At 50.0% G+C, this 27,117-nt stretch overlaps 1 protein-coding gene across 16 annotated transcripts in view; it reads left to right on the top strand.

The window, feature by feature from the left end:
- NIPBL (NIPBL cohesin loading factor) overlaps positions 1-27,117 on the top strand; it is a 1,722,939-nt gene that overhangs the window by 1,629,432 nt on the left and 66,390 nt on the right. For all 16 annotated transcript variants that reach the window (XM_085631078.1, XM_085631072.1, XM_085631074.1 and 13 more), the window contains 2 exons: positions 11,357-11,503; positions 21,166-21,545. In XM_085631078.1, coding sequence (XP_085487204.1) covers positions 11,357-11,503; positions 21,166-21,545 — 527 coding nt within the window. The remainder of the gene's footprint in view (positions 1-11,356; positions 11,504-21,165; positions 21,546-27,117) is intronic.

Raw genomic sequence — 27,117 nt, forward strand, 5'->3', positions numbered from 1 at the left:
CTTTTATGGCCACGGAAGGGGTGCCCCAACACGTTTGTTCCAGAGCCATAGGCCTGCACAGCAACATTCTCAGCGCGGACGTGGGAACTGTTGAGGCCCTTCTGGGGGCCAGCGGGGGGGGGGGGGGCAGTCCACCTCCACCCTCGCAGCATCCACTGCAAAGCCTTCCTAGTCCGACCTTTCAGGCCCATCAAACGCCAGTGGGCGGCAGAATATACAATCATCTCCCACACTGGCACTACATCACATCAGACAAGTGGGTGCTGTGAAATGTCCATAGGGTCTACTCCCTCCCCTTCGCATGCCACCGCATGTCGGGGGACCATCTTGCGCTTCTTCAGCATGAAGTCACGACCCTCTTGGCCAAGGGGGTCATCGATTGCGTTCCTGGTCCATAAGTAGGTCGTGGCTGTTATTCCCACTACTTTCTGGTCCCCAAGAAGAACAAGTGTCTGCGTCCTATCTTAGACCTTCGGAACGTCAATCGCTTCCTCCGGAAGGAGAAGTTCAATATGCTCACACTTGCTCAGGTCTTGTCTGCCCTAGACCCTCAAGATTGGATGGTAGCATTGGACTTGCAGGACACTTACTTTCATATTCCCGTCCTCCCGGCCCACCGGCGTTACCTGCGGTTCTCGGTAGGCCAAGAGCACTTTCAGTTCACCGTGCTCCCTTTTGGCCTTACCATCGCCCCTCGGGTGTTCATGAAAGTGATGGCGGGGGTCGCAGCTCATCTGCGCAGATCAGGGATTTCAGTCTTCCCCTATCTCGACGACTGGCTGTTGAAGGCGGGCTCACCCCAGACAGTCGTCTCCCACCACCAGACTACGGCCTACCTCTTGCATTTGCTGGGGTTCTCCATCAACGTGCCAAAGTCGCACCTGATTCCTGGTTCTGGATTCGGCGCATTTTCGGGCAACCGATCACGTTCAGATCTCGGAGGGCACTGCACAATTGCAGTGGTGGCTCACGAATTGTGATTGGGTCATTGGGAGTTCCCTCTCCCTTCCCCAACCGGAACATAAAGTGGTGACGGACAAGTCCCTTCTGGGATGGGGCGGCCACATGGGAGAGGCGGAGATCAGAGGACTTGGTCTCCGACGGAGTCCCAGCTCCATATCAATCTTCTGGAGCTTTGGGCGAGCCGACTTGCACTGAAAGCATTCCTTCCCTCTGTCAAGGGGAGAGTAGTGCAGGTGTTCACTGACAACACCACCTACATGTGGTACTGCAACAAACAGGGCGGGGTGGGGTCGTGGACCCTATGTCCGGAGGCTCTGCGTCTCTGGACATGGCTGGTACATCAGGGCATTTTCCTGGTAGTTCAACACCTGGCTGGTTCTCTGAACGCCAGGGCGGACGAATTCAGCCGCCGGTGCATGATGGATCACGAATGGCGTCTGCACTCGGACGTGGCGCAAGGTCTCTTTCTGCAGTGGGGAGAGCCTTGGTTAGATCTATTCACCACCGAAGAGAACGTGCAATGTCATCAGTTCTGCGCGTTGGAATTTCCAAGGCGGCACTCGCTAGGCGACGCCTTTCGTCGCGAGTGGAGTTTCGGTCTACTATGCGCCTTTCCATCTATACCACTTCTACCCAGAGTGCTGGAGAAGATCAAGGCCGACCGGGCCCAAGTAATTCTTGTGGCTCCGGACTGGGCTCGAAAGTGTATGGTATCCCGAGCTACTCAGTATGAGCATCGATTCCCCTGATCTGTCTGCCACTTCGGAAAGATCTTCTGTCGCAGAAACAGGGGGAAGGTCTTTCACCCGAACCTGTCCAGCCTCCACCTCCTTGTGTGGAGATTGAGCGGCGGCAGTTGACGACTTTTGACCTGCCTCCCAAAGTTTGTGATGTAATCATGGCAGCCAGGCGTCCCTCCACTAGGACAGTATACGCCTGCAGGTGGAATACGTTTGTGGCATGGTGCACAGCAAAGGCAGTGGATCCCCTTTCTGCCCCTCTTTCAGAGGTCCTTCTGTTCCTTCTTTTCCTTCTTTCTTTGGCCCAGCAGGGCTCTGCTCTAGGCACTATCAAGGGCTATCTCTCAGCCATTTCAGCCTTTTTACGGCTTCCAGATCAGCCTTCTCTTTTCAAGTCCCCTGTTGCAAATAGATTCTTAAAAGGCATTACTCATCTTTTCCCTCCTGTTCTTTTCATAATGCCTCAGTGGAACTTGAACCTGGTTCTGACATACCTGATGTGTGCTCCCTTTGAGCCACTTCACAACTGTCTTTTTCGTCTCCTCACTTTAAAGGCAGCTTTCCTGGTGGCCATCACCTCTGCCAGAAGAGTGAGTGAGCTCCAGGCTCTTTCTTCTAAACCTCCTTTTCTCTCTGTCCATCAGGACAAAGTAGTTCTAAGGACTCGTCCATCTTTTCTGCCGTAGGTTGTCACTGCCTTTCACATCGAGCAGACCATCACTTTGCCCACCTTCTTTCCGCCTCCCTCAAAAGAGGAAGAGGGCTCCACCGTCTGGACCCGAAACGTGCGCTCTCATCTAAACCGCACACAACATTTCCGGGTGGATGACCAGCTCTTTGTTGGCTACATGGGCGCCAAGAAAGGTTGGGCCGTGCACAAGCGGACCATCTCTTGGTGGGTCGTTCTGTGCATAAAGGATTGTTGTTCTTTGGATAAAAAAGAGCCTCCGGAGGGGCTGCGCGCCCATTCTACCAGGGCGACTGCAGCCACTACTGCTTTGGGACGGGGAGTTCCCTTGCATGACAACTGTCAGGCAGCTACATGGGCCTCGCTGCACACGTTTACTAAGCACTACTGCCTGCACAGCCAAGTCCGGACAGATGGCTTCTTTGGCCGTTCTGTTCTCCAGGACTTTCTGGTGTGATCTTGGTTCGCAGACCCACCACCAGGGTTGTTATTGCTGGGGTATCTATTCTAAGGTAAGGAATCTATCACTACGTGTTTCTTTCAAATGAACAAGTTAGTTACCTTCGGTAACTATATATTTGTAAGAAACAGTAGTGATAGATTCCTTACCGGTTCTCCCTGTTCTGCAAAACGATTTCTAGGGTTAAGGTCATCCCTTTCAGGGCCCTAGTTTCATGGCACCAGTGGTCAGTTTCTTGCATGGCTTTGTGGTCCTGGCGCGGAAAGTCATGTACAGAACTGATGTCAGCGCGCGTGGGCACGTCTAAGTAGCTCCAGCTATGTCATCTCGGCGCTGACGATGCCAATGACTCACGCAGAGCTGCACAACGACGTGCAGGGGTACTGCTAACGAAAACTTTCCGGATCCAGTCTGATGCCTGGGGGTAATTCTAAGGTAAGGAATCTATCACTACTAATGTTTCTTACAGATATATCGTTACCGAAGGTAAGTAACTTGTGCGTCAGGAGGGTAAGCAAATTACAGGCACTTTCTGTTCACCCCATACACACCTTTTTTCCCCCCTTAGGACTCATGCCTCCTTCTTGCCAAAGGTACTCATACCTTTTAATGTAAAGCAGAACATCACGCTGCCCACCTCATCGTGCTAAGGAAGAGGAGAGACTCAACTGCCTGAATCCAAAAAGAGAGTTGTCATTCTACATTGATCATATAAAAGACTTCCAGGTGACCGAGCAAAGATTTGTTGGATTTGCGGGTGTGAAGAAAGGAAAGGCAGCCCACAAGAGAACCCTCTCCAGAAGGATTATCCTTTGTCTAAAAATCAGCTACTCAATTGCCTCGAACAAACCCCTGAGGGCTTGAAAGCTCATTTCGCCAGAGCTAAAGCTGCAACCACTGCGCTAGCTCAAGGAGTCCCAGTTTCAGACGCCTGTCAGGCAGCTACGTGGGAACCGCTGCACACTTTTGTCAAACACGGCTCCTTAGTCCCTCAGGTCTGGCGAGATGGCTTTTCGCCCATTCAGTCCTCCAGGGCTTTTTAGTGTAACTGTCTGCAGACCCACCTCTGAGGAGAGATTGCTTTGGTATCTATTCTAAGGTAAGGAATCTGCAGCTGGAAGTCTCTGTCAGATGAACAAGTTACTTACCTATGGTAATACCTTTTTTGGTAAAGACTGTCTAGCTGCAGATCCCTTTCCAATCCTCCTTTTCCCCTTTCTACAAACTGTATTTTGCATGTCAAAGAGATCCTTCAGGACCTCTTAGGACACTGGTCATTCCACCTCAATTTGGCTCAGTAATTCTGGTCTGGAACAACGGTCCTGAACGAAGGTCAACATTCTGGGGTGGCGCCCATATAGTGTAAGAAACTGGCTCTATATATACTGCTCCAAAGTGAGGTACAGAGTGTATAGAGTCCAAGGATCTCCAGAGGTTCGGCAGAGGTTAAAGTGAGATAGAACCTTACTCTCTAAAGTGGTAGCTTGGTCGAGCAGTAAGGCAGTATCAGAGGACAGTGTTAAGCATTTGATGTACCCACTCATTCAGCAAATACATTCACACACTCATGAACTGAATTCTAGGTTTATTGTTTTTGTAAAAAAAGATATACTGTTATTTTATTTCTAGAACCAAGCAAGCCTGGAACAGGTAAGCATATAAATACTTTACAGTAGTAAATTACTTGTATGAACACAGTACAAAATTGCAGTATAACTTGCACTGATTTTGGTTAAGTAAGCAGTTTGCAACACTTAGCAGGTATAGTACATTCGAATTAATGGGCTTTTTAAGAAAAATGCAATTAATTACTTTTCAGATTACTTTTGCTAACACAGGACTGGATCCTAGATTCAGCACTTGGGCATTTCCTGAAAACAGTTGAATAAATTCGTTTTAGTTAGAGGTACGATTTTTAGGTCTCGCCTAGCGGCACAGCGCCATGCTATGCTCGACTTGGCGAGATCTATTGTTGTCGACTTGGTTTGCGAAGGGGGGCAGGATATGTGCACGCGTACAAAAGACAGCAGTTATGCACACGTATGGTGTCGTTAGCAGGACTCGGAGGACAAGACATGTGCACGCGTACAGCGACGCACAACTCGCAGCGCAGGAGATGTGCACGAGTTTTCTGATACTTTTTAGAATACATTTGCGCGTGTACGGCTCATGGCGTGATAACATGTTGTGCTGTCTCGTTCACTGGCTTCCTACTGGCCCTTGTGCGCCTGTTGCCCCTTCTGTATTATTGTTGAATTATACAAATGCCCTGCAATCTTTATTCATTGTTTTGCATGCTAATTTTCTTTTATTCACACTTGCTGGCTGCTTGCCGTTACTTGCGCATTATTACAAAACATAGCAGTTGTGCAAGCGTATGGCGTCGTTAGCCAGACTCAAGAGGACAGGAGATGTGCACGCGTATACATTGCGGCACATTAACACGCCTCCTCCTTGCTTACTCGTACAGCGACGCACAACTCGCAGATGGAGAAGTGCACGAGTTCTCTAGTACTTTTAAAAAAAATACATTTATGCGTGTGCATCTCTATATTGTATTAAACTAGCCTAGCACTCACCGACCGTAATGTACACCGTCAAACTAAGCCCCCACACAAAAAGTACGGTAACCCAGTAAACACCCTAACCGCCTTCCAATTTGCAGACGAGCTGTTCCTGCTTTGCGCTTCACTTGCACCACTCACTACTCATACAAAGTTAGACACTTCCCCATACACAAAGCACATCTCTACATGCGCCCTCTGTTCTTGTCCCTGCTCTGCCATTCACCCACACAATACTCCTTTGCTCACACAGTACTTTAAAAAAAAGTTTTTTGCATATTACCTTTTCCTGATGCATACCACAAATAATTTTTAGGTCTCACGCCTAGCATTGCAGTGTGTTGCACTGCTCGCGCAGCGAGAGACTTTTTGTAGGAGGTTTCAAAACTGACCTAGGAATCGCACACGCTTGTGCGTGTGCTTTTCCTTTTGGCCCACGCTATTGGCCTTTGTGTGCGTCTTTTTTTTAATATCTGCGTGCATACAAGCATGGCGTTGTGCACGCGTATGGCGTCCTCAGCAGAACTCCAAGGACAGGAAATGTACACGAGTATGGCTGGCGGCGTATTATCACGCCTGTTCCTTGCTTGCTCGCACGCGTTCTGCCATTCACCCACACAATACTCCTTCGCGCACACAATACTTTTAAAAACAGTTTCTCACATATTACCTTTTCCCCCTGCATACCACAAACCATTTTTTCTACATGCACCCACGATCTCCAACCGCCCACATAGTCCCCCGCTCACTAACAACAATAACCCACCAAACACTTAGCAGGCCCTCTAATCTACCAACAAGCTTTTCCTGCTTTGTGCCTTACTTTACCCCTCCCTACTCATTAACAGGTAAACTCTTCCCCATTCTCCAAAGCCACTCCTACGTGTACCCTCTGTTCTTCTCCCTACTACCACATTCACCTGTACAATCTTTCTTATACACAATCCTTTTTTACAAAGTTCCTTCCTCGCAAGTTACCTTTTACCACTGCATACTAACAAACATTTTTTTGCATACTCCCAAGGCACGTTACAGCTCTAGTTGTCCACATATAAGGGCCAGCTCACAAACAACAATAACCCAGCAAACTCCCTGATCAGCCCTCCTAATTTCCCAGCGATCTCTTCCTGCTTTGCACCTCTCCCATACCCCTAACCACTCGTAAAGCTTAGAACACTTTGCCATCCCCCTAGGGCATAACTAAAATCTCCCAAACCCTGGATGCCCTCACCATTCGCCCCCTCCATACTCCTAGCCAACTCTGGCAACAATACGCTGCTTGCCATCAGCCACCATTCTACCTCGTTTCAGTCTCAGCACAGCCATAATGAACCCGTACGATGCTGCAATGGGTTAAAACAGAAAGCATGCATACCGTTTCTCCTTATTATTGCCTCTAATTTGCAATCCACTGCCAAAGTTAGCCGCAATGGATAAAATAGCGACGTTCCCAGTTCACAAACTTTCAAGTCACTAACACAGTCCAGGCCGTTGCTGTAAGCAACGCCGCTTTAGTCTAACACTCAGCTTTACTGCGTTTCCAACCGCCAGCAAAAAACTCCGCTGCAAATTAACACAAGCCCAAAGCCTTTGCATGCTACAGGCCACACACTTACTCATTATTGTTTAAAAATTACTTTCAGTTTATTGTACTACTTCAATGTTGATCCTCCAAAGCTGCTCAGCTCCCCGCAGCGCGCACATAATATCTGCGTGCGTACAAAGACTGCGTTGTGCACGTGTATGGCGTCCTCCACAAAACTCCAAGGACAGGAAATGTGCACAAGTACGCATACACAACAATGTAATAACCAATGTTAAGCAAGTATTTTGCAAAACGCGGTACCATGAGCAAATCTATTCATACCAGTTTGTTTGTAAAACATTACTGTCATGTTGTTGAAAACATCCACAATTACAAAAGCAGCTTGTACTTTATTGTATATTTTTCCTTTAATACCAACATGTTCCTATGTTTTCTTTAAGCAACACTAACTACACTGTTAAATATCACTTTAATAAAAATGTTAACATTACTATTGCATTATTTGACACACCAAAAACTCTTAAGTTTTACTAATGCGAGACCTATTGCATTGCAAATCCTTGTTAAAGAATATTATTGTATTTCAAAAGTTGACACTTAGAAACTTATTCACATAGTCACCAATGTTATCCTATGGGAGGAAATTCACTTAGCAGGTAAGTTACTTTTGCGTTACTTTTGTAATCCAGTGCTGGACTCCTAGATTCAGCACTGGGACATCCACTTAAAACAGGTAAGTAATAACGTTTTTGTAGTTTGTGCGATTTTTAAAGAATATTCTTGTATTTCAAAAGTTGACACTTGAAAACTTTTTCACAAAGAACCCCCAATGTTATCCTATGGAAGGAAATTCAATTCACAGGTAAGTTACTTTTTAGTTACTTTTCTTACTCGGTGCTGGACACCTGGGTTCAGCACTGGGATCTTTCCTGCAAGCAGTTGAGAAAATTCGGTTAGGTTATTTGTGCGATTTTTAAGGAATATTCTTAGTTTTCAAAAGTAGACACTTAGAAACTTTTTGGGAGAAAAAGTGTCAATGTTATCCTATGAGGAAAAACAGGTTATCTGTTTCGAGGTAAGTACTCGGTCTTTGAAGTTAGGGTTCTGGGGCAAGACTCTGGGGTCTCCCAGGGTCAGTGATACACTGTTGTTGCACCCCCAGTGGCACTAGGGGGGCCGGGTGCAGTGTGTTTAGGCCCAGTGTTATCCTATAGAGGATAGGGGGACTGCGGTTGGTGGCTCCTGGCAAGCAGGCCACGGGGTTGTGGGAGCAAAGCTCCTAGGGTTAAGCTCAGGGCGAGTTGGGGACCAAGTTAGCACCAAAGGGGCACCCTGAGCGGCCGGGTGCAGGGTGCTGTTTTGAGGTCGGGTGCCCTGTTGATTTCAATGGAGATTCTCCGGGACAAAGAAACACTGCAGTCGCGGGGGCGAGGACCCTCCAGGAGTGACCACCACTTTGAGGGGTAAGTTGGGATGGTGAGGGTTGATTAGGCACTGTTGGTTTGGGCACACAAGGCCGTGGGGCGTCGGGTGCGGGGTGCCTTGTGACATCGGATTTTCTTACCCCCTCTGGTCGCGGTGGGGGGGTCCTCTGTAATGAGGCTGCAGGCGTCGTCTGGAGGCTTGAGGCAGGTCAGCGGTCGCCGGGTCTCGGGTCAGGATCGCCGGGGGGACCTCCTTGTGGTATTTTTCCACTCTAGCTCAGGCCGGGTTCGGCGGATGCAGAGTGGGCTGGATTCGCGGGTCCTAGCTGGCGCCAGAAACTGCAGTTCAAACGCGTCTGGTGTTCATGGCAGAAACAGCTTGAAAAGGGAAGGCAGGCAAGTCCTCCGGGGTTTTTGAGATTGTTGTCCGCTGGACACACCGGGTTTTGCAGGAACAGGTTAGAGGGGGCGACAGGCCTGTAGGGCTGGGGTCAAGTCAGTGGGCGTTGTCCTCTTGTTAGCTCTGCATGGCTTCTCGTCCTTCTCTTCTTTTTTTTGTGGTTGCTGGATCTGAGGAAGGAAGGAAGGTTCAGGGTGCCCCTAAAAACTAAATTTAGGGTTGTTACAGGTATGTAAAGGGCAGGGACCAATGGACCCCTTGCCTGGGGTGAATAAACCCCCTATTCTGCCACTCTCCAGTGGGAGGGGGGCAGGAGCCTGTCCCTAGTTAGCTGGGTCTCCCCCATCCTTAAGATGGCGGGGACTTGATGTGCTTCACCTCGTCTTCCCCACCTGAGGTGTGGAGTTGGCAGAGGTGGGTACACCTCTCTTCCTCACTTGCTTTTCCTGTCGTTTTTCCTGCCCAAAGTGGGGGGTAGAACCAGTGAGACCATTTGCTGAAAGCAACCCTTCGTGAACCCTGCCCATCCTGGGGGAGGAGGCTTGGCACCTCGTCCCAGGATGTGCATTGTTTCAGGCCCCCGAGAGCAAGCTCTCGACCCCGGGGGTCCAGAAACATGTCTGGTGGTGGCAGCCTAAGCCGCCACTCAGTCAGGTCACTGGAAGTTGGTTGAGTTTCAGGGGGCATCTCTAAGATGCCCTCTGTCGTGCATTTTACATTACATCCCACACTGGCATCAGTGTGAGTTTAATGTGCTGAGAAGTTTGATACCAAACTTCTCAGTCTTCAGTGTAGCCATTATGGTGATGTGGAGTTCGTAATGACAAACTCCCAGCACCATATACTCTTAATGGCAGCACTTCACTTACAGTGCCCAGGAATGGACTTGGGCACTGTAGGAGTACAGGGCTCATGCTCCTGTACCCTCACCACTGGCATAGGGCACCCAGGTAGAGGGGTGACTAATGTATGCCAGGGCAGTGGTTTGTGGGCATGGCACACAGGGATGTGTGCCATGTCGACTCTTCACTTTGTTCTGCACCAAGGCACTCAGCCTGCAAAGGCAGTGTGTGAGTGTCAGGGGACAGGGCCTCTAAGGGTGGCACAATAAGTGCTGTAGCCCTTAGGGGCCTTCTCTGCTTAGTGTGCCCTGGGTACCTGTGGTAGCAATTATCAGGGGCTGACCTGTGGCCAGAGATGCCAATTGGGTTTAGGCTTCAATGCAGTTTTAGGGAAGGAACACAGGCCCTGGGCACCTGATTGGAAGGAGGCCAGGGCACACTCAATCAAAGCACATCAGCAATTCAGCAAAAAGTGGGGGCATACTATGCAAGAAAGACGTCACTTTCTCACATATAGGCATCGCACACGTCACTTCTGGGACGTAGGACACCACCCGAAGCTGAACGACGCCACCCACCGGCGCAAAAGCAGACTGTTCAAAAACGTCTGATCCAGTCTGACACCTGGAGAAAATTCTTTGGTAAGGAATCTGCAGCTAGATAGTCTCTTCCAGATGAGGCTTTACAGAAAGTAGGTTGCTTGTTCTCATGAATTCAGTGACGTTTCTCATAAATAAGAACCTGGATTGCACCAAAGAAACTTTTCCTTCTAGATGTTGTTCTCATCAACGTGATCTGTAAGCATGCCACTTGGAAAATGTCTTATAGCTCTGCGCACAAGATCTTCACGCCAGACACAACACCCAAACATCTCTGGCAGTGTGTGTGAATGAATGATTAATAAGCTCCTGTTATCACAGCTGTTTTTCCTCAGTATGTTAAATGCTTGTCATCAAGTAGTGTTAGGGATGTGAATCTATTAACAAGTAACCCACCATAGTTACCCTGCAACCTTTTAGGATGTTGTTCATACTGTGTGCCTGCCATCACGTTCGCTCTAGTTATAGTATCCCTTTAATCCACCAGACGGTGAAAAACGTGCTCAAGTACAGGCTGAGTGGATTTGTTGGGACGAAGAATGGACATGGATGTATTGAACTTCCTTTTTTACTGCTATTGAATTTGCTGGTGAAGTCTTAATGCTGCAAACATTTATTCAGAATGCGACTAAGGAGCAAAGGTGCATCTTTGAAATGCATGTACAACCAAATACATTTCATGTTTTAGAACTCAATCTGATGCGCTCCCTAGGCCATTATTCCCTGTTCAATGTCAGTTGTTGAACATGCCAAACAAATTAGCTTCAGCCTGTAAGACGAAGCCTGTAGAGGAATGTTTACTTGAGTTGGGCAGATCAAGGGACCAGCTTAAGACTCTGTTTTCAGCTAGGTGCATTTTGGTTGTAAACACAGCCCAAAGGTTGGGGCCGACGTGTTGTGCGTACTTGTTTCATGTATTCCACGGACTAATGACATTTCACAACTTAGATTGATAAAGAGCCACATTGGGAACAGATGCACTTTAAAGAGCATAGTTAATTCATAGTACTGCTATATTAGAATGAAAGTGTTGGCTTTAGGCATTCTATAAATGTATAACACATTACTTACAGGCTGCATCTTTCATCCTGTTTGTTCAAATCTGTAAATTAATTTGTTTCTTTCCTCAGAAAACAGAAGTGAATATGCTTTTGTATATAGCAGACAATCTTGCCTGCTTTCCTTATCAGACACAAGAAGAACCTCTCTTTATTATGCATCATATAGACATCACCTTATCCGTATCTGGTAGTAATCTGCTCCAGTCTTTCAAAGAAGTAAGTACAGTGCAATACCATGTATCACTATGTATTTGCTACATGCATTATGCTCTTTTGATATTTCATATAGGTGCCATATTATAACGCATTTCCAACCCTTCTTTTGCAATATGCAGTGTCCGTACAAACGTATTTGTGAAGTATTCCATTTTAGTGTCAGATAGTCAGTGTTAAAATTCAGATTTGTAAACTAACTCCTGATGGATTTTTGTTTATGTTCTACGCCAGGGAAATGAAATGAGAAGAACAAACAACCAGTGGATGTAATACTTGAAATTAATCTCAGCCAACTACAATTAATAATTCAATTATTCCAGTTCAATGTTTTGCCTACTGTCTCACCGCAGATATGAACCAACTATATGCAAAATCTACCTCGTCCATCTTCAATAAATAACAGTCTAGCCATAGTTGACAGGCTAGGTCGCTGAACTGGAATGTGAGCAGCCCCAGACCAGCGGTTCGGCCCATTTAATGAAGTGCTGTTTGGGTGCTAGAGCTCAGTGAGCCCAAGCCTTAACTCTGGTCATAACTCTCACATTTAGGGCTTCTCATTGGCAAGAAAACAAAAGGGCTGAGCATATTGATAAAAATAATCTCAGCCCCTAGTAATTATTTGGGGTTGCATTCCAGTGAAAGGTTTATTTTGCTTAGCTATTTTCCCTCCACGCCACTTCATACAGGAACCATTCATATTTAAATTAGGCTTGGTCTTGCTCTAGTAGTAATAGTAGTCCATCTCGACCTGCCAGGACCCTCTGAATAGGAGCAAAGGCAACCCCAGACCAGCTTACCACCACTGTGCTAATAAATGTTGACATATGCAGTACTAAGGTAAATTTCTGTGTCACCACTGTACAGTATCAACATGAAGATTCGCATGTTGCCTTACAGAGCAAATCTGTACAGATTTAACTCTTTATACTTTAGTTCTAAACAAAAAACTTGAAAAAGACAGCTACGTATAAAACATATATGCAGATCTGCTGAGAATGTGCTATGCAGGTATGTGGTTTCACAGCCCATTCAAGGCTTGCTCTTGTTAGTTATGTCCCTACCCACACACCATTTGAACAAGCATTGCCCATAGGTCTGGCTTTTATTTTGAGTCCTAAAAAAATTAAAAGGCCTGCAGCAATAAAAAAACAAAAATAGTATTGTTTGCTTGTTCCTGGATGTGATGAGGCACCCTACATTGTGCCACCCTGTACGCTGATATCAGTTTTCCATTTTAGAGTAACAGATGGAGAGAGCCTGAAACAAAATGTTAAGCTGCAGTTCTACAGCATTATTGGTATCTCCGCTGCTGCCAAATATAATCCAAAAGAACCAAAGGGAAAAATGGGAAACTGACAAGGTCCACACAAAAGCAGTTAGAATTCCTTTGTAGGCAGGTGTTCCGCTTTTGTGTATGTAGCCCTCCTTCAGTCTGTCATTGGTACAGGAGAAGAGTGGGCAGGAAACATTACAAGGATTTGTGTGGGATGAGTCAAGCAAGGGCAATGGACACTTCTCTTTCACCCAGACTCAAAATAAGGAAAGTTCATAATTTATTAATGTATCTAGCATTATGAAAGGACTTATGTGAAAAAATATGTGACTACTGAGATTAATTGCAAACATGTGACCCCAGATACCGCTATGAGGTTAGAAGAGAAGGGTTTAATAGGGAAACCTATCTGTGAGGTGGAGGTGCTCGAGACAATTGATCCCAGTAATGCTTAAGGGAGTTATGGGAAATTCCTCCCTTATATAGCGATTTTCCACCTCCTGTCATCTACAGCAAGTAGAATGCCATTCGGAGGTTTAAACAGATGGTGTTGTGCTCTAAAAATAAACATTACTTCTTATTTGAAGTACTGAACACTCCAGACAATTCTTCAGTATTGCTGTACTGCTTTTGAGAAACGTTAAAAAGATAATCAAGGATGGTCTTTTAACATCTGTTAACATCTGAAAGAAACACGTTAGTTAGATTCCTCACCTTAGAATATCCCCAGGCGTCAGACTGGATCCGCAAGATTTTTCGTCAGCAATACCCCTTGCGCGTCGCTAGGCGTCGTCTGCGGCTCCGCGTCCGTCGTCGGCGTCGTGCGCCGGAATGACGTCGTCGGAGTACTTAGACGCCGCCCTCGCGCGCTGACGTCAGTTCTTCTTTTTTCCGCGCCAGTAAGCGCAGATCTGGGAGAGCTACCCCTTTAGTCATTTTTTGACTAACTTTTTTCGATCCTTTTTGATCTTGTCTCGACTCCGGTGCCGGTAGGATGCCTGGTTTTAAAGCCTGTGCTGACTGTAGCCGCTTGATGTCGGTTACGGACCATCACCGCCGGTGCCTTTACTGCTTGGGCCTCGACCACGACGCGGAGTCGTGTTCGGACTGCAAGGCCCTGACCTCGAAGGCTAGACGGGAGCGGTCCCGTAAGCTTCTCGAGATTCGCCACTCGGCTCCGCGCCCCTCTCGATCCCGGTCCAGGAGGAGGTCCGAGGATCGATCGCGGAGCCGCAGCCGACGTCATCATCGGTCGTCGGGATCCAAGTCTTTGGGTAAGTCGAAGCACTCCAAGAAGTCCAAGAGGCGACACCGCTCTTCGGACTCCCCTCGCCGGTCGCGCGACTCGGCCGAGGGTCAGGGTGGTTCCACCCCCGCGGCTCCGGGGGAGCCGCAGGCGCCGCGCAAGTCCCCCATACCCGCCGGTCCCTGGGACTGACGCGACGCCGGCGGAAGTCAGTGCCTTCCTCTCAGCCATGAGGAGCCTGGCTCCGCCGTCGACGCCCGCTGGCGCACCTTCGGGCCCCGCGGACCCGACTGGGCAACCTTGCCTGCCGGCGGCTCCGGCCCCGTCGACTGCTCCGGCCTCGATGCCGCAAGCGCCCGAGGGACCCGTTCCCGAGTCCCCGCCGACGCCGGTCGACCTCGTCACGCCTCCTCCGCCGGCGTCGACACCGGTACCACCTCCGACGCCGGCTCCGCTCGGCATCGAGCCCCAGTTCAGCCCCGCTCCGGGCCCGGCGCCGATACGGCGTCGATGGACGCCGCGTTCGGCGCCGCTGGAGACACATTTTGTCTATCGCCCGGCTCCGATCCTTCCTCCTGCACACCAGGAATCGGATGATGGGGACAACTGGGAGGGATCCGAGGATCCTATGGCCGCTCAGGCTCAACTGTCTCAGGACTGGGCAGATGAACTGGGGGAGGCCAGTGGCCTGGATACCCCTCCGGACACTGGATTCATCTCTCCTCCGACTGTGGCTTCGGAGGAGGGTGCTGCTTTCTCTGTGGTGCTGCGCAAGGCGGCCGCAGCCCTTGGGCTCGAGCTACCTGCCGTGGCTGTGAGGACTAACGTCCTCACTGAGGTGCTTCAGTCTGCAGCAAGCTCCACTGAGCCTCTGCTGCAATTCAATGAGGCCCTCATTGACGTTCTGCAGGGCACCTGGTCCAATCCCTCCACAGTTCCTCCTGTGGACAGGAACGTTGCCAGGCGCCACCGCCCTGCTCCGGGCGACCCCAGTTTTCTGTCCCAACACCCTACCCCCGAGAGCCTGGTTATCCAGGCCTCTACCTCCCAATCCTCCTTCCCGACCGCTCCGCCGGACCGGGATTCCAAGAGACTGGAACAGTTTGGCAAAAACCTGTTCTCCTCCCTTAGTTTGGGCCTGCGGTCTTTGAACACCGCCTGTCTCTTGGACCGGTATTCCCACTCTCTGTGGGATACGGTGGAGGACGTGCTGCCCCTGTGTCCGGAGGAGGTCCAGACACGACTTACCCAGGCTCTGGCCGATGGGAGGGATGCAGCGCGACATGCTATCCGATGTGGGCTTGACACTACGGACTCGCTGGGTAGGGCGATTTCTACCACAGTGGCGCTTAGACGTCACGCCTGGCTGCGGTCCACGTCCTTTTCGGGCGATGTCCAGAGCACTCTCATGGACATGCCCTTTGATGGCACTCGCCTTTTTGGCGAGAAAGCGGACAGTGCGCTGAATCGCTTTAAGGACTCCCGGGCTACGGCCAAGTCCTTGGGCCTCTCGGCCCCGCGGTCGCAAACTTCCGCCTTTCGCCCCTTTCGTGGCCAAGGAAGGGGTGCCTCCTCACGTACGCCTAGCCACCAGCCGCAGAACCAACCTGCGCGCGGTCGCGGACGTGGTTTCCGCCGAGGCGGTTCTGGAGGACGACGCGGTCAGCCCACATCCACCCCGGCAGCATCCGCCTCAAAGCCTTCCTAGTCCGAGCTTTCAGGCCCATTCCACGCCAGTGGGCGGCAGAGTTCGCCATCACCTGCTCCACTGGCGGTCCATCACATCGGACAGGTGGGTGCTGCAAATCGTCCGAAGGGGCTACTCCCTCCCCTTCGAGACGACCCCTCCAGCCATGCTACCGCAGCACCACCGTATCTCGGGGGATCATTTGAATCTTCTCCACGAGGAAGTTTCGGCCCTCTTGGCCAAGGGGGCCGTCGAGCGCGTTCCGAGCCCAGAAGTAGGTCGTGGTTGTTATTCCCACTACTTTCTGGTTCCCAAGAAGGGCAAAGGGGGCCTACGCCCTATCTTGGACCTCAGGAGCGTCAACACCTTCCTCCGGAAGGAGAAGTTCAAGATGCTCACTGTAGCTCATTTTCTGACTGCCCTAGACCCTGGAGACTGGATGGTAGCGTTGGACTTGCAGGACGCTTACTTCCACATCCTGCCGGCCCACCGGCGTTATCAGCGATTCACGGTGGGCCAGGAGCATTTTCAGTTTACCGTGCTCCCCTTTGGCCTCACCAGTGCCCCTTGGGTGTTCACGAAAGTGATGGCGGTGGTCGCAGCTCATCTGCGCAGATCAGGGGTTTCAGTCTTCCCCTATGTCGACGACTGGTTGTTGAAGACTGGCTCGCCCCAGGCAGTCGTCTCCCACCTCCAGACTACGGCAGTCCTCTTGCATTCGCTGGGGTTCTCCATCAACGTGCAGAAGTCACAAATGAGTCCCGCCCAGCAGCTCCTCTTCATCGGAGTGGTTCTGGACTCGGCGCAGTTCCGGGCTTATCCTCTAACAGCGGGTCCGGGATATTCAGGCTCTGATTCCCATCTTTCGGCCTCTATCCCGGGTTTCGGTCAGATTGGTGCTGCGGCTTCTTGGTCTGATGGCCTCCTGCATCCTGTTGGTGCATCACGCCAGGTGGCGAATGCGGGCTCTGCAGTGGGACCTGAAGTTTCAGTGGGCCCAGCATCGGGGCAACCTGTCCGACCACGTCCTGATCTCGGAGGGCACTGCGGGACAGTTGCAGTGGTGGCTCATGGATCGCGATTGGGTCAGTGGCAGATCCCCCTCCCTACCCCAACCGGAGCACGTAGTGGTGACGGATGCGTCTCTCCTAGGATGGCGGAGCCACATGGGAGAGGCGGAGATCAGAGGCCTCTCGTCTCCAGCGGAGTCACGGCTCCATATCAACCTTCTGGAGCTGAGGGCGATATGACTTGCACTGAAGGCATTCCTTCCCTCTGTCCGGGGAAGTGTAGTGCAGGTGTTCACGGACAACACCACTGCCATGTGGTATTGCAACAAACAAGGCGGGGTGGGGTCGTAGACCCTTTGTCAGGAGGCTCTGCGCCTCTGGACATGGCTGGAACACCAGGGCGTCACCCTGGTGGTTCAACATCTGGCGGGCTCTCTGAACGCCAGAGCAGACTAACTCAGCCGCCGGTGCATGATGGATCACGAATGGCGTCTGAACTCCGAGGTGGCGCAAGGTCTCTTTCAGCAGTGGGGAGAGCCTTGGTGAGATCTATTCGCCACCGACGAGAACGCGCAATGTCAGCAGTTCTGCGTGTTGGAATTTCCAAGGTGGCACTTGCTCGGCGACGCTTTTCGTCGCGAGTGGAGTTGCGGTCTGTTGTATGCCTTTCCGCCTATACCACTTCTGCCCAGAGTGCTGAAGAAGATCAAGTGCGACCGGGCCCAAGTCATCTTGGTGGCTCCGGATTGGGCACGAACGTACTGGTATCCCGAGCTACTCAGTATGTTGACCGATCCTCCGATACGTCTGCCCCTTCGGGAGGATCTTCTGTCGCAGCAGCAGGGGACGGTCCTCCACCCGAACCTGTCCAGCCTCCACCTCCATACGTGGAGATTGAGCGGCGGCAATTGATGCCATTTGACTTGCCTCCTGAAGTCTGTGATATCATTCTGGCAGCCAGGCGTCCCTCCACAAAGACGGTATACGCCTGCCGGTGGAACTAATTTGTGGCATGGTGCACAGCAAAGGCTGTGGATCCCCTTTCCGCCCCTCTTTCTGAGGTTCTCCTCTTTCTTCTTTCTTTGGCCCGGCAGGGCTCTGCCCTGGGCACCTTGAAAGGTTATCTTGCTGCTCTCTCTGCCTTCTTACGGCTTCCAGATCAGCCCTCTCTTTTCAAGACCCCTGTAGTGTCACGCTTTCTTAAAGGCATTACTCACACGTTCCCTCCTGTCCCTTTCGTAATGCCTCAGTGGGACTTGAATCTTGTTCTCACATTTCTAATGTGCGCTCCCTTTGAGCCTCTTCATAATTGTCCTCTTCGTCTGCTGACGCTTAAGACTGCTTTTCTGATTCCCCTCCGTCGGTTGTCCTTCAAGTACCTGGGCATCTGGGTCTCTCTTCTCCCGGAACTGAGCTGGGCTCTCAATGTGGCCCCCCTGGTCAAGAAAGCCAAGGTGGATCTGGCGCGATGGCAGTCGCTCCCGCTCAATCCACTGGGGAGGGTGGCGCTTTACAAAATGATGATTCTCCCCCGGTTCCTTTATGTATTGCAGAACACTCCCGTGTCCTTCCCGAGGCCTTGGTTCCGCAAGCTGGACGGGTTGGCGACTAGGTTTCTCTGGGGTGGTGGGAGACCGAGGTTGGCCCTGTCGACATGTCGCCTCCCCACCTTTGATGGCGGGCTCGGCATGACCAACCTTTACCTCTACTATTTGGCCACCCGCCTCCTGGTCATTCATGATTGGTTTGGAGGGGGATGGTCCGATCCGGCCTACAGGGTGGAATTGGAGGACCTGGGTTTCCCCTGCATTTTAGACCGCCTGTATGGCGCCCCCATCCCCGCCTCCTGCCCAGACATCACCAAAGCGGTCTTCCTGGCCTGGCGAGCGGCGCTTCGCCATACCCAATGGACTGGGAGGCTGACTCGCACCACTCCCCTCTGGCAGGGGACATGGCTGAGAGACGTTGCGGCTCTGGAGGGTTTCAAATCATGGGACCTGCTCGGCATTTCCCAGCTGGGGGACGTCTGGCGGGGGGGACGCATGTGCTCGTATTCGGAACTGCAGGCACGCTTCTCCCTCCACTCCTCTCAATTTTATAAGTACCTCCAACTGCGACACGCCATACGCACCTACACTCCTCTGGACGTTCGGCTGCCGGACCACAGTCCCCCAGAGGCGCAGGTCATGCTGGGCAACCTGGGGAGGGGGGGCATATCCCGAATACACCGTTCTCTTATTAACAACACCCCCACGGCCCGGGAAGACCTGAAGGAACGGTGGGAGGTGTGGGTGGGTCCCCTGGACGAGGTCGACTGGCGGGATGCCCTTATGGCCCCCAGGCTGGTGAAGGCCTCCGCCAAATTGAGGCTTATTCAAATTTACTATCTTCATACTGCCTACCTCACACCGGCTCGTCTGCACCGTGCGGGCCTCTCCGCTGACGCGGCCTGCCCCCGCTGCGGTTTTGGCCCGGCCGACTTTATTCATATGGTGTGGTCGTGTCCGGATTTGGGAGGCTACTGGAGGGGCATAGAAGCTGATCTTACGGAGGTCTTGGGCTGGGTGGTGCCACATAACCCTAGACACACTCTTCTGGGCATCACTGATGGTCTCGATGGCACGCGTGCTGAGAAGCTGTTTCTTATGACAGCATTAATGGTGGCAAAAAGGGATATTGCGGCGGCCTGGAAGCACCCACAACCGCCTAGCCTGGCCAAATGGAGTGCTGGAGTGGACTGGTGTGCGGCACAGGAACGGACCCTCTATCAGGCGCGGGGTTGCCTTAAGAAATACCGTAGGATCTGGGGGAAATGGTTGGGCAATGTCTTATGAGGATGTGGTTCCGGAGGGGAGGAGGCGAGGGGGGGGGGCTTTGGGTGGGGGCGGGGGGGTGGTGTGGTATTGTGTTGTGCGTTTGTAGAGTGGCGGCTCGACAGGCTCAATGTTTCTTTTGTTGTGTCACTAACAATAATAAAAACTTGATTATCAAAAAAAAGACTGCTTTTCTGGTAGCCATCACCTCGGCTAGACGGGTGAGTGAGCTCCAGGCTTTATCTTCAAAGCCTCCTTTTCTCTCTGTTCATCCGGACAAGGTTGTCCTTCGGCCTCGTCCCTCCTTTCTTCCGAAAGTGGTGACTCCATTTCATCTTGGGCAGTCTGTCACCTTGCCCACCTTCTTTCCACCTCCGCATCCTTCCAAAGAGGAAGAGAGGCTCCACCGTCTGGACCCAAAACGTGCGCTCTCCTTTTATTTGGACCGCACAAAGCAGTTCCGGGTGGACGACCAACTTTTCGTTGGATACGTGGGTGCTAAGAAGGGGAAAGCTGTGTACAAACGGACCATCTCTAGGTGGGTTTTTGTGCATCAAAATTTGTTATTCCTTGGCAAAAAAGGACCCTCCTGTTGGGCTGCGCGCCCATTCCACTCGGGCCACAGCGGCTACTACTGCTTTGGGACGGGGTGTCCCTTTGCAGGACATCTGTCAGGCGGCGACGTGGGCTTCGCTACACACGTTTGCCAGGCATTATTGCCTTGACAGCCAAGTCCGGAGGGATGGCTTCTTTGGCCGTTCTGTCCTCCAGGACTTTCTGGTGTGATCTTGGTTCGCAGACCCACCACCGTGGATGGTATTGCTTGGGTATCTATTCTAAGGTGAGGAATCTAACTAACGTGTTTCTTTCAGATGAACAAGTTACTTACCTTCGGTAACGATGTATCTGTAAGAAACATTAGTTAGTTAGATTCCTCACCGACCCACCCATCCTCCCCGTTCTGCGAACTGACATCTAGGGTTAAGGTTATCCTTTTCAGGCCCCTAGATTTTATTTTTGGCACCAGTGTCGGTCTTTGCATGGCTCTGCGTTTCTGGCGCGGAAAGCTATGTACAAGAACTGACGTCAGCGCGCGAGGGCGGCGTCTAAGTACTCCGACGTCATTCCGGCGCACGACGCCAACGACGGACGCGGAGCCGCAGACGACGCCTAGCGACGCGCAAGGGGTATTGCTGACGAAAAATCTTCCGGATCCAGTCTGACGCCTGGGGATATTCTAAGGTGAGGAATCTAACTAACTAATGTTTCTTACAGATACATCGTTACCGAAGGTAAGTAACTTGTTCATTAAGGCAAATCATTTTTCACCACCTACACGCACACAGAGGAGGGAGAGTTCCTAGGGCTGAAACATTTCCACCTTGGATAATCTGCATATGCCACTCAACTAATGACTAACTAAACAAATACTTAAGACGTTACGTAGCTACTATACAATATTGTCTAGACTGCATACTCCGTGCCCCCACAATGAGCAACATAAAGTGTGTACTTGACTAACAGAAAATTCTTCAGAGGTTCAACTTGTGCAGTATTTCTCAATTTTTTCTTTTACTTAAGTGATGCGATACTTAATTAAACTTATTTAATTTTCCATCATCTCTTTTCTTAGTCAATGGTCAAGGAGAAAACTAAAGAAAAACAGAAAGAGAAAACAAAAGAAAAAGTGAAAGAGAAAACAAAGGAAAGAATGAAGGAAAAAACAAAAGAAAAAAGTAAGGAGAAAAAATCCTCCTCTGATGAAGACGATGACGAAGAAGACCATGAAAGCAAAAGCGAGGCTGAAAGTGAGGAAGAAATCAAACGTCCGCGCAAGTCAAGAAAACGTGCAAATTCAAACTCTGATTCTGATGACGACGATGATCTAGATAGTGTACTGCGCTGTTTGCCTGATGATTTAGCTCTGATTGAGTTTGCAAATGCCTCGCAGGGCATTCTCTTGCTTTTGATGTTAAAACAACATTTAAAGAACCTTTGTGGATTCTCAGACAGGTAATTGGGGAACAACTTTATTAGTTTTGGTCAAGTTTATTCTTAAATTTCTATTATTGAAAATCTTTTTTTTCCGGTTACTGTCGTGGAGTAGATTCCCAGTTTCCTGACCGACTCAAAGCCACATCATAAATTTTGAATAACTTTTTTCATCTAGTCACCAGTGAAAAACCTACAGTGTGTATGTTGCCCCTTCGGTGTGCCCAACCTGTATTCTTTTTGTTTCTACAACTGTATAAGATTACTTTTGGTTCTTGCAAATGAAATGAAACCATCACTTTTCTTTCTTCATTTTCTCATTTCCTTTCATAAGCCATGAAAGTAAAAAAATTGCATAGATTGACATAATCCGTGCTTAGCACAAGTGGTGTCCGGGTAATGATGTGACCGTTTCAAACAACAAGCATTGGCATAGCCAATAGGTCTTGCTTTTGGGACCTTATAAGTATTTAGTTATGCAGCACAATATCATTGGTGCAACATCAACTGTTGCATGGCTAAACACTTATAAGGTCCCAAAGGGGAGACCTATTGGCTATGCCAGTGCTTGTTTTTATTTTTAATATTATTTTGGGCAATGCTGAACAAAAACACTAAGAGCATTGGCAAGGTCAATTGGTCCAAAAGGCGAGACATTGGCTGTGTGATTGCTTGTTAAAGATGTTAACTATCAACAAAAGGAAAAAAACAGGCGTTTACGAATTCTATAGGCTTCACCCTTTTCAACCATTTTTCTGTAAATAAGCGCAATGGCACACATTTATCAAATGGTTTTGGGGGTGGTTAACTAAGCATGTAGATTAACATACCTGTTACATATGTTCACTTGCACTGGTTGTTCTGTTCTCGGAGCCTGTATGAAGTTTAACGTATTCAAAATGAGTAACTTTTGCACATTGACACGATCATACCATGGCTGTCAACAACATGCCAGGGATTACCGCCATTGTTATACAGCGAGGAATAAATTTGTTTACATCGCATACGTTTACAATGCAGGCCGTTACAATGCGGTTGTTACAACGATCGAGTTGTTACATCGCAGTACCATTATAACGCAAGTCATTATAACTACTTGCTCTAGGGGGGGCGCGCTGGACTTAGGACTAGTATGATTCTCTATTCCAACTTCAGTGTGTGCAATAGTAGGGAAGGTGTTGGAATAGTAAATTATACTATTCCTTAGTTTAGAGCGCCCCCTAGAGAAAGTTTTTGAAACCAATTGTGTTGTAATGGTACTGCGATGTAACAACGCGGTCGTTGTAACTACTGCGTTGTAATCGCATGCATTGTAACACATGCGATGTGATGGCTGTTTACCACAGCGAGGATGTTGCTGGGGTTTACTACCAGTGTGCGACAGCAGCATCTTGCCAGGGATCACCATCATTGTGTCAGGGCCATTATTTTGCCAAGTATTTCCACTATTGTTCCAGGACTAGCATGTTGCCACGAATTACCACCAGTGTGGACCATATTCTTTGCAGAGATTGGAGCCGGAGCCGGTATTTTGCCAAGGATTATGCCATTACGTAACGGTCTGTTTAGCAAACAAAAATGTCTTAACAGGTATTACTCGTGGACACATTTCTTTCAAGAAGGCAAGCACATAAAAGTTGCAAAAAGAAGAAACAAGGGGACCTTAATAGTTGTTGTAATTCAATGCAAAATTTACTCTGTATTGAGCGGGAATAACCAGTATAAAGAAGAACAATATAACACTCAGTTACATTGAATGAATATGTAACCTGTATAGACTTGTGCATGTAGGTGCTTGCGAGGAAATGTAGTGAAAGGCACAAGTGAAAAAATTATATACAGCGATAAAACATCGCGGGAGCAAACGATTGTCAATATATACAAGGGACTTCTGGTGGTTACCATTTATTAGTACATAATTATGGATACAATTGGTTTATTTGAACAATGATAGTAACCCCAATAGTAGCACTGATTGGTCGCCGGCGTTTTAACCTGTATAAACTTCAGGTCATCTTCTGGACCAGGTAACGCATTTGTAGGAGTGCTGCATAAAAAGGAGAGGAGAGGAGTTGAGGCCCGGTGGGCAGAGAGAAAGAAAGGACAATTGTAAAAGGGTGGGGAGGATAAAGAAAAGAGAAAGCAGACACAACATAATTAAATAACCAATATTACAGCAAGAGACGGTGATCCAGCAGGGTCAAGTTCCAAGGTCACGAGGGAATGGATGGGAGAGTGATACCTGGGAGGGAAAAAGGAAAGAGCAAATATAGCTGGTTGGCTGAAAATTAGCGAGTACCATAGAGCAGTCAATTTAGGAAACGTCCTGGAAGTAAAGGACCCCGGTGAGAGGGATGACTCTTCGAAGGAAGCGGCAGATAAGTTAGGCAGGGGGATTGAGCGAGCCTCTCGTCCGAGAGGTAAGGATCCACAGAAACGATGATGGCAGTCTTAGGCAGGAGAATTAATCGTGGTGAGCCTCCGGTGCATACTATGGAGACTGAGTCGAAAGTTGCGGCAGCAGTGGGCAAACCGGAGGGCTTGTCTGAGAGGTAGGAGCCACGATACGGTGATGGCAGCGTAGGACAATTAGAATGAATACATCGGGATGAGCTTCTGGTGAAACCAACGGAGGCTGTGGCAAGGGTAGGTAGCTGTTTGAAATATCGTAGGAAAAAAGGGGGGGTGTCAATGTGAGAAAACGAGATTGGAAAAGCACTGTGCGGGTGGGCAGCATGAGCTGGAATGTGTATAAAAACTTACTTACCCCATGCCGCCTGCATTTTGCCCCTTTCGTGGCTACGAAGGGGTGCCCCACCACGTTCCGTCCAGTGCCACAGTCCTGTGCAAGCTGCCCAGCCTCTGTGCAGCCGGGGACGTGGGACCCTGCCCCCTCTGCAGCAGCCTCCAAACATTCCTAATCCGACCTATCAGGGCCACCAGTTGCCGGTGGACGGCAGGATCTGCCATCACCTCCCCCACTAGCAAAACCACAAGTTGAACAGGTGGGTTTTGCAGATAGTCTGAAGGGGCTACTCCCTCCCCTTCGAGACTACCCCTCTCCATCCATGCCACCAATATTCCATCTCATGTTTGAGGATCACATAGCCCTTCGCTGCAATGATGCTACAGCCCTTTTGGCCAAGGGGGCTATCGAACGAGTCCCTCTGCCAGAAGTAGGTTGTGGTTGCTACTCCCAGTGCTTCCTGGAACCCAAGAAGGACAAAGGCTTGCGTCCTATCTTGGACCTCATGTACGTCAACAGCTTTCTCCAGAAGGAGAATTTAAAAATAGTGACAGTGGCTCAGGTTCTGTCTGCTCCCGACGCTGGGGACTGGATGGTAGTGTTGGACTTGCAGGATGCCTATTTCCACATCCCCGTCCTGCCGGCCCACAGGCGTTACCTACAGTTTATCATAGGCCACAAGCATTTTCAGTTTACCTACTCCCCTTTGGACTTACTAGCGCCCCTCGGGTGTTCACGAAAGTGATGGCCGTGGTTGCAGCTCATCTGCGCAGATCAGGGGTTCCAGTCTTCCCCCTCCATCTTGACGACTGGCGGTTGAAGGCGAGCTCGCTCCAGACGGTTGTCTCCCACCTTCAGACTACGGCAGACCTCCTGCATTCGCTGGGGTTTACTATCAACATGACAAAGTCACACCTGATTCCCTCTCAGAAGCTCCTTTTCATCGGAGCGTTTCTGGATTCAGCGCAGTTTCGGGCTTATCCTCCCGAGCAGCGAGTCCAGGATATTCAGGCTATGATTCTGATGTTTCAGCCTCTATCCTGGATTTAGGTGAGAATGACCCTGAGGCTGCTGTGCCTCATGGCCTCCTGCATCCTGCTGGTGGATCATGCCAGGTGGCATATGCGGGCTCTGCAGTGGGACCTGAAGTTCCAGTGTGCACAGCATTAGGGGAATCTTTCCGATTGCATCCAGATCTCGAGGGCACTGCACACGAAATGCAGTGGTGGCTAACGAACCAGGTTTGGGTCATCAGCCGATTCCTTTCCCTTCCCCAACCAGAGTTCACAGTGGTGACAGATGCGTCAATTCTGGGTTGGGGCGGCCACATGGGAGAGGCGGAGATCAGAGGCCTATGGTCTCCGGCGGAGTCTGGGCTCCACATCAACCTTCTGGAGCTCTGGACGATTCGCCTTGCACTGAAGGCATTCATTCCCTCTGTAAAGGAATAGTGGTGCAGGTGTTCATGGACAACACCACCGCCATGTGGTACTGCAACAAACAGGGTGTAGTGGGGTCCTGGACCCTCTGTCAGGAGGCTCTGCGCCTCTGGAACGTCAAGGCATTACCTTGGTGGTTCAACACCTAGCAGGTTCTCTGAACACCAAGGCGGACAAACTCAGCCGCAGGTGCATGATAGATTACAAATGGTGTCTTCACTCGGAGGTGGTGCAAGGTCCCTTTCAGCAGTGGGGAGAGCGTTGGTTAGATCTGTTCACCACGGAAGAGAACGCGCAATGTCATCAGTTCTGCGTTTCCAAGGCGGCACTTGCTTGGTGACACGTTTCGGCGCGAGTGGAGTTGCGGTCTATTGTACGCCTTTCCGTCTATACCACTTCTGCCCAGAGTGCTGAAGAAGTTTCTGCGTGACCGGGCCCGAGTCATCCTTGTTGCTCCAGATTGGGCACGAAGATACTGGTATCCCGTGCTACTCAGCATGGCGATCGATCCGACTGCCTCTTCGGGAGGATCTTCTGTCGCAGCAGCATGGGACGGTCCGCCACCCGAACCTGTCCAGCCTCCACCTCCATACGTGGGGATTGAGCGGCGACAGTTGACAGCTTTTGATCTTCCTCCCGAAGTCTGTGATGTCATTTTGGCATCCAGGCGTCCCTCCACTAAGACGATATACGCCTGCCGGTGGAACAAGTTTGTGGCATGGTGCACAGCAAAGTCTGTGGATCCCCTTTCTGCCCCTCTTTGAGGTCCTTCTGTTCCTTCTCTCCTTGGCCCAGCAGGGCTCTGCTTTGGGCACTATCAAACGTTATCTTTCGGCCATCTTCGCCTTTCTGAGGCTTCCAGACCAGCCTTCTCTAAGTCCCCGGTTGTTAACCGTTTCCTGAAAGGCATTACGCACATGTTTCCTCCTGTGCCGTTCATCATGCCTCAATGGGACTTGAATCTTGTTTTGACCTATCTGATGTGCACGCCTTACGAGCCCCTTCATACCTGTCCTTTGCATCTTCTTACTCTTAGGACGGCTTTCCTGGTAGCTATGACCTCTGCCAGAAGAGTGAGTGAGCTCCAGGCTCATTCTTCCAAACCTCCTTTCCTTTCTGCTCATCCGGACAAGGTGGTGTTACGGACCCGTCCTTTCTTTTTGCCAAAGGTTGTCACGCCCTTCCACATCGGGCAGACCATCACTTTGCCTACCTTCTTACCGCCTCCGCATCCTTCGAGGGAGTAGAGAGGCTCCACCGTCTGGACCCAAAAGGTGCGCTGGCATTGTATCTGAAGCATAAACAGCAGTTCGGGTGGATGACCAGCTCTTTGTTGGCTACGTGGGTGCCAAAAAAGGTCGGGCTGTGCACAAACGAACCATCTCTCTGCGGGTCGTTCTGTGCATCA

Source organism: Triturus cristatus, chromosome 2_1 (assembly GCF_964204655.1).
Source record: "Triturus cristatus chromosome 2_1, aTriCri1.1, whole genome shotgun sequence".
NCBI classification, from domain to species: Eukaryota; Metazoa; Chordata; class Amphibia; order Caudata; family Salamandridae; genus Triturus; species Triturus cristatus.